This window comes from Limulus polyphemus, unplaced genomic scaffold (genome assembly GCF_000517525.1).
Source record: "Limulus polyphemus unplaced genomic scaffold, Limulus_polyphemus-2.1.2 Scaffold217, whole genome shotgun sequence".
Classification (NCBI taxonomy): domain Eukaryota; kingdom Metazoa; phylum Arthropoda; class Merostomata; order Xiphosura; family Limulidae; genus Limulus; species Limulus polyphemus.
Window position 1 is genome coordinate 136669 of NW_013665827.1, and position 8585 is coordinate 145253.

At 33.6% G+C, this 8585-nt stretch overlaps 1 protein-coding gene across 1 annotated transcript in view; it reads right to left on the minus strand.

Moving 5' to 3' along the window:
* The window catches only part of LOC106478494 (vesicular glutamate transporter 1-like), a 168785-nt gene that overhangs the window by 15364 nt on the left and 144836 nt on the right, over positions 1 to 8585 (minus strand). The window contains exons 9-11 of the mRNA XM_022382106.1: positions 5282 to 5431; positions 3942 to 4074; positions 1877 to 1987 (exon numbers count right to left, since the gene is read on the minus strand). Coding sequence (XP_022237814.1) covers positions 1877 to 1987; positions 3942 to 4074; positions 5282 to 5431 — 394 coding nt within the window. The remainder of the gene's footprint in view (positions 1 to 1876; positions 1988 to 3941; positions 4075 to 5281; positions 5432 to 8585) is intronic.

Here is an 8585-nt window from a genome sequence, read left to right on the forward strand (position 1 = left end):
TAGTGAGAGTAACTAAGACTATACGTTTGTAGTTGATAGTGTAGCATTAGGTTGAAACAATACATCCATTAATTGTATTTAGTGAGAGTAACTAAGACTATACGTTTGTAGTTGACGGTGTAGCATTAGGTTGAAACAATACATCCATTAATTGTATTTAGTGAGAGTAACTAAGACTATACGTTTGTAGTTGACGGTGTAGCATCAGGTTGAAACAATACATTCATGAATTGTATTTAGTGAGAGTAACTAAGACTATACGTTTGTAGTTGATAGTGTATCACTCATGTGAGAGTAGTACTTGAATATTATTACGGTAGAAAGAGTTTTAGTTTGTCATAGAATTGCATATATATATATATATATATGTTATGATCATAAACACACCTTTAAATTCCTAAAGCGGAAATTTCAAGACTATAAATTTTGTTATTAACCTAGAGGTTGTTGATTTTATGTCGGTACGATGATCCGACTTTATACTTAGCTAAATTCAAGTATCATTCCACGTTTCTCTAGCTTTTGCTAGGAAAACTTTTCAATTCCTAACCCGTTTATAATGATTATAGCTTTTGCATGATTATAAACATTCCCGAAATCTAACTTTTTGGTTGTCATAAACCTAATTCAGTTAGATGAATATGAAATGAGTATAAAATTATTTAACTGAGACTCAATAACTGATAAACAAACAGAATTATTCCATTAAGCCCCTGTAGTATGCTCGTTGTTTTACTCAATTTTTACCAATCAGATGCATATTATAAAATACTGTTGAATTCTTCATATCTAATGTTGACAGAAGTACAAAAATAAATGCAATAAAACAAATTTAAACAGTTGCATCTAATTAATAGGTTTTGCTTCACTGTTTTTATTTTATCCTACAGTATATGAAGTTAAACTAAACAAACATATATATATAATAATGTGGTTATATTATTAAGCCTATTAATTATCAATAGATTCTCGTAGAAGAAGAATGAATTTTTCGTTTGGTTCCAAGAAATTAACAAAGGCATCGCTTTGTTGCTTACTGTTTTACTTGTATGTATTTGATTTTCGGTTAACTCAACTTACCATTCGAGATTAACTTTACTCTAGGAGTTATTCAAATGACGCAACTAGTAGTTGTTGCTTACACGAATGTGCTGTACGATAATAAAGAAGAAATTGAAATACGACATTAATACCTATGTTTTCATAGCGATGGAAACATTGATGCTGCTAATGAATGGAGACACTTCTTTGGTAAGCACATAAATAACATAGTCGTGCATTGTTTTTACTCACATTGTTTTAAGAATTCGTGAATGAAAGCAAAGGAGAATTTGTTATAATATGTGTAATCCTGACTCAATTGTAAGACACACATGAGTAAAATGTGTAATCTTGACTCCAAATATAAGACAAACACAAGGATAATGTGTCATAATATGTGTAGTCTTGACTCCAACTGTAAGACTGACATAAAGAGAACGGGTTATCATATGCGTAGTTTTGACTCCAACTGTAAGACTGACATAAATAAAACGGGTTATCATATGTGTAGTCTTGACTCAAACTGTAAGACTGACATCTGTAGAAGACAAAGCCCTTTTTTCAGGGGTGTCATGCAGCCAAATATTTTGGGGGAGGCACAGTCAGAAAAAAAAAGTATTCTTTGCTATCAATGGTGGGTTAATGATAATAGTACAAACAATAATTAGTATCGTGTCTTTTACTTTTCATGTTATTAAATTTCCGCTGTTACTTTGATGAAATTATGGGTTTCCAATAGAGACAAATATTTTGAACATATCTAATCAAATATTTATAGACAGATTTAGGATTATTAAAACATTCTGTGGAAAGCATATTGTGTTATTCTACTTACCAGATATGGCAAATCCACTGAATCCTACTGCAATGATGAGAGATATGAGAGCTAAAGTGGTGTTACGTGTGTATCCGACAACAAGAAGAAATACAGCTTCCAATCCAAAACCTGTAGGAAGAGTAAAAAGTGTAATAAAAATACCATGAACAAATACCGAAAATCAATGTAAACATATGTTAAGAAAATATTAGTGGATGTGCCCTCAAGTAAAAGAGACTACCAAGAAGGAAGATATTCCAAGAAGGGAGATGTTTCATTTTCAAACGATTTTAAGTTGTTTTTTAATTCAAGGAACTTTGAAAGCTTTTGTATTCTTTGTTCTGTTTTTCTAATATTGAAACCACTCTCACCCGTATTCATCATGAATGTGATTTGGAAATCCCTCCTCATCTTTAAATACAAGAGGTGCTCATAAAGAAACGGAAATTTATTTCCTGCAGGCCGATAATATCAGATTACAGCCAATAGGCACACAGGCGGTAATAAGGGTGAGTGGGCAACTATATAACGCTGATCATCAGTTGCCTAGAAACACTGTTAACGCAGATCGTCTTTAAGAATTAAAAAAAAGGTTTTGGTTTGGGAAAGAACTATTCATTCAAACTTTCCATTTACATAAGAAGCTTGGCATTATAAGGAAGCAGGATAAAAATCTTCTATTTTAATGCCAAGGCTCTTGGCTTGTGGATGGCAAAAAAAAACTTTCTTCAGTGCTTGGCATTGGTTATAGTATTGAATGGTATAGATAGCCAGCAAGTGTTAATACCACTGTCAGTTTCCATTTTGCAAATATTTTGCACGCCATCTACCCTGGAAATATAAAACTTGATGACTGTAACAAAGAACAGATATTTTTCCATTAATAAAATATTTTGCCTGACTCTCTTTCTTCATATTTTGAATATGGGGAAAAAAATATGTTTCCAATAAAGAGTTCGTAATACCAGAGTATGTTTAAAACATTGTATGACGTACAAAAGGAGATGGAACACTTGATAACAACTGGGAAATGTTTGGGGGAAAGACGTAGAGGTAGACAGCGGGAGAAGGTCCTGGACAGTTTAACAATTTGACTACCCAAAGAGAGGGTAACTGATGTAATCACAAGTGCCTGGGACCGGGAAAGGTGGAGGGACATGATCGCCTACGTTACAAAGCACGGTACTTGATGATGATGATGATGTACAAAAATAGATTAAGGGCTCATAAAACGTGTTTGCGTTGTTACCATTCTTTATCTCCGGTATTTTAACACCCATTCTGCGAGTCAGTCACACCGGATTCGAGGCATTGGGTGGGCTACTGAGGAGTGTCACGGTTTCCGGTATTCAAGTTGGAACCTAAAAAATATATATTCCAATAAAGGGTTCTGTCTGTTAACCTAAAAAAATCGCACTTTATAGCCGAAAGAACTCACCTCTTGATAGTGTCAGGACACGAAGGTTGGCCGGACTGTGTTCTTATTGCAGAAAATAGTAGAAGTGCTCACTTTCAGACAGCTACTGCACTTCTTACAGCAAGTAAGCTTAGTTGAGCCTTCCTCGGCTATCTATGTTCACAGAACTCGCGAAAACCGCGGAGAAAACGTCTTTATAGAGCTGGGAAACCAAATCTTGCATTGTGTAACATGTGTGGCCACTGCCGTGTTTTATGTGAGATTTTGGATTTAGGTATGGGTTTGACTCTCTTGTAGCCTGAAACTAGTAATAATTCGGCCACGCTGATGTGCAATTCTGGTAAGAGATATCCCAAGGAGTTCAAATCTCTAACTAGAATTTTAAAAAAAGAGAGTACCAGAAATCTTTGTTTGGGGACTAACTCACCAGACATACCTCTCTGACTCGTACACTAGGTGTTAATATTTAAACAAACAAGTGTCAACTATTGCTATAATTTGAACTTTAAAAGCCAAGATTCTTGACTTTAATCAGCATAGTCACGTTAATATGTTAAAGTTTATACTAACTAATAAAATATGTTTGCTGTAAATTAAACACATATTACATAATATTGTCCCCAGATTAAAGACTCGCTTGCAAAGAAAAAAGCATGTCATATGTACCTCCACAATTAAAAATTTTTCGCACCGAAGTAGTAGTCAGGTATTCTCTTCGGCGGAGGTGATCTGCAAGCTGGCCACCTATTGGAACAACGATCGTCATCAGCAGGTGAGGGAGTGCTCCTAATACTCCAGACTGAAACAGACAGAGCAATATAGTGAAAATAGTGGCAAACAATTTTAACAAGTCACTATACTATTGTTATCAGTAAGTGAAGAAGTCCTCGTATTGCTTCATATTAGAAGAGGTCGAGAAATGTACTTAGAGTCATAGGGCTTCCAAGCAGTTTAAACAAGATGAATAGTTGAGGAAGTGTTTTTAGTGCTCTAGGATAGTATAGATAGGATGACACAAGTTAGTTGATGTGCCTTAAAATCGGTATATGGTTTAAACAAGATCATTGGATGAGGAAATTTTCAGGATAGTAGTGATAGGATAACACAACTTGTTTACTGTGCCTTAAAATCGGTAAATACGATTTAAAAATATCAATAGATTAGGAATCGTATTTATGTGCTTCAGGATAATAGAGATAGAATAACACAACCTTCTAACTGTGCTTCAGGATAATACAGACAGAATAACAAAACTGTGTTTTAGGATCAATAAGTATTTTAAATCAGATCAGTAGATGAGGAAGGGTTTTTTACAGCTCCAGTTTGTTTGGTTTGTTATGAATTCCGCGCTATCTGCGCTAGCCGTCCCTAATTTAGCTGTGTAAGACTAAAAGGAAGGCAGCTAGTCATTACCACCCACCGCCAACTCTTGGGCTACTCTTTTACCAACTAGTGGGATTGACAGTAACATTATATCGCCCCCACGGCTGAAAGGGCGAGCATGTTTGGTGTGACGGGATTTCGAACCCGCGACCCGCAGATTGCGAGTAGAGCGCCCTGACCACCTGGCTATGCGGGCTAGAGCTCCAGAACAAAGGAGATAGAATAATGTGTCTTAGAATCAGTACATAGTTTAAGCAGAATTACTACTATGTAGTATGTTGGGCTGACTTAATTCGGTTTAAATGTATCGACCTACAGAAACAACTTAAAAGTAAAAGATATTTATAGTGTATTATGTTAATATATATATATGTGTGTGTGTGTGTGTGTGTGTCTGTGTACACATACACATGCACGTTTAAAATTAAATGTGTATGCAAGTAACAAACTAATTCTGCCATTTTTTAAAACGCACACTTTAAAGAAGTTAAAATTACATCACAATATGGCGGCTAAGTGAATTATTCTCTTTCTACGAGAAATGTTCTCAGACGTGTCAGACTCAAGGACTAACGCCAATAAGATAATAATAAAGTCGTCACCAGATACAAACAACTACAAACCTTGTCTACATTAAAGTGGAAGACCTCTTTGAAATACATTGGCTGAGAGATGAGGAGCAGATAAAAACTCCAGCTTCTAGCAAAGTTCGCTATTATGATGGCGTAGACAGGCATCGACGTTAATATGGCTTTCCACGGTGTACTCTTCAACTGCGTATGTAAATATGATTGGGATGAGTTCTAAGTTCATTTATATTTCAACTAATTTGACATTCAGAAACATAAAATACTATATAATGTTTCAAGATATATTTCCTCATAAAAAATAAAGTAAAATATAACATAAAAAAGTCATTTTCTATATGATATGAAACGTTCGTTACCGTGCGACCCGATTAAGAATGGGTATTACAATTATTAATATAAATTAATGTACTAAAATGTTTGAGAGTTGTTACAAAATTAAACCTTGGTAACATTTAAAAGATGTACTTCAACTCTATTTCTTTTCTTAAATCGATTAGCAGTAGTGGAAACGTAATCTGGTGTTAAAAAGGACCACGTAAGGTAGTCGAAGCGTAATCTAGTATTAAGAAGGACCAAGTAAAGTAGTGGAAGCGTAATCTGATGTTAAAAAGGACCACGTAAAGTAGTGGAAGCGTAATCTGGTGTTAAAAAGGATCACGTGAAGTAGTGGAAGTGTAATCTGATGTTAAAAAGGACCACGTGAAGTAGTGGAAGCGTAATCTGGGGTTGAAAAGGATCACGTAAGCATAAGTCTGGATTTCAGATAACTATTTACTATTCAAGCCTTGTCGAATAACACTACGAATTATACTCCTGGAATAGAGTAACGTTTCACTGTAAAAACGCTGAAATTTTGGAAAAAAAATTAATAAATTACTTTGAGTTATCATTCCAATAAAACACAGTTTGCTTCTCAGAAAAATTAACTTCCACTTTCTCACTCAAAGATATAACTCCACTACTAATATCAAGGAAAATATCTTAACTCTTTAAGTTAATAGGTTATAGTCGCAACACTAGAAACACTGCTTGATACTGATAAACAAATCTTTCTTAGCCCATCAACAAGCTGGAAAGTTCGTACTTCTCTAAAACATAATTTATAAGAGTATCATTTCGTGAAGGTAAACAGAAGGATGATGTTATTCTTGAAACTTGGCTTCTATTTGTGTCTATCAGTAAATACACATAGGGTTGATTAATGTTTCTCTTGGACCATATTCAGTCACTAAACAAAATTTAAAACAAGCACGAGTATTTATCCACTAATAGATTAGTGTTGCTATCTTGTTAGTTCTTAGAGCTTAGATGGTTGATTTACTTCTTTAAGGTAAATATTAATAACAGAAATGTTGAAATTGTTCAGGTTTCAAACTAATGCAAGTATGGTATTCCGGCTAAAGAAAACTAAACCCAGTAGATTAGATTACAAGAGATACGAGATTTATCCTGTAGAAGTGTAAGAATTAGGTCTGAGACTTGTAAAAGTGATGCGGAGATTTAGACACAAATAAAATATCTTGATTAAACACTGAAAATAGCAACACAATTAAACAATCGGGAGAAAAAAAAGAAACTTAATTTAAAATAATTCACCCTGCTAGACTTATATCAAATGAAGCTGAACATTGAATACAAAACATCTATTTGAATACACGTTGGTTGATTGAAGAACAAAGGACGATCGCACTGCTTCTTTAAGCCCATGTTTATGCTTTGAACTCTAAGATGGAACTCAAACTGAAAACTCCAGAGCCCAAGAAATGGAAGATTCTTTATATATTAGAAAACCGCAATCAGGTTCCCTCGAATAAGTTTGTCTTCCACCCACATAAAGCTAGCCTCGCACCAACAAAGTGCTTTCCATCATGTATAGCCGTTACATTTAATGGTGATGTTACGCTGGTGTGGGTTTTTAATACAGGTGATGTTACGCTGGTGTGGGTTTTTAATACAGGTGATGTAACGGTGGTGTGGGTTTTTAATACAGGTGATGTAACGGTGGTGTGGGTTTTTAATACAGATGATGTAACGGTGGTGTGGGTTGTTAATACAGATGATGTTACGCTGGTGTGGGTTGTTAATACAGATGATGTTACGCTGGTGTGGGTTTTAATACAGATTATATTACGCTGGTGTGAGTTTTTAATACAGATGATTTGACGCTGGTGTGGGTTTTTAATGCAGGTGATGTTACGCTAAGGTTTTGAAATATTTTCATTATTGTTTTCTTAATTTAGTGCAAATAAAAACTTCAACTTAATATATATCTGTTATTATTTCTTTTATCTTATTATAGTTCTATCAGTGCAACTTAAAAAAAATCTAATTCAGACATATCTTATATAGTATTTTTCTTACTTTAAAATCACCCAGTAATCGCAACTTCCCAAAACTCAAGAGTCAGAAATATGCGTTATTTTATTAATTTACCTTAAGGTCACTCTATATTGTGAATCCTATATTTCTGTAGCTAACCAAGAAAATATTATGTGAAATACATTTAAAGACGAAATTTGATTGTTCCAATACCGGTAAGATGAAACTCCTATTATTATTTGATCAAATTTCTGTACTTATCATGGAATAGGCTATAAACCCTTTAAAACAATTCGTTATCGTAATTTATAATAATGCCTTTGAAAATAAAAACTTGATTTGTTCTTGGCCTGAGCCAAATCAGGATTTGTTTTGTGAAAAAACCGTAATTTATAAATTGTTTTATGTTTTCCATTGGTACATGCATTTGTTACTCATACTAATCGGCTTCAACTACATGATCCATAGTTATTATCTCGATGTACAGTGCTACTCATCGTGAACTTATTATCTCCAGCTCTTCTTAACTCATTATCGTAGTTTCATTTTCATTATTCTTTGGTTCATTATAAATTATTTTGGAATTATTTTTCTAGGTTAGTTACATTCACCTATAACTGAGGGTTCCATTTTTCTTTAATAGTATTGATTTTTGTCCTTGAAATCTACAGAACTGTTATTTTATATCATTTAGTATTCAGTAAAAATGGGTAATTTTTTTCCATCTATAATTTAATTGTTTTTCTTTCCACTTACAAGATTTATTATTTTTAGTTAATTCTTTCCATTTTCATAGTTTACGACTAAGTACTTATTATTTTCATTTATAAAGTTAATTATTTTTACATTCTATCTTCAAGATTCGTAGCTGTGTGTTCATTCTTCCTATTAACAGAAGTAGGTATTTTTAATTTCCATCTTCAAGATTCAGTATTCTACAGTAATTCTTTCCATCTTCTGGATTTATTAAATTATTTGTATTTATATTTTTTTATTTTTCTAGGTTATTTTTGCTTTC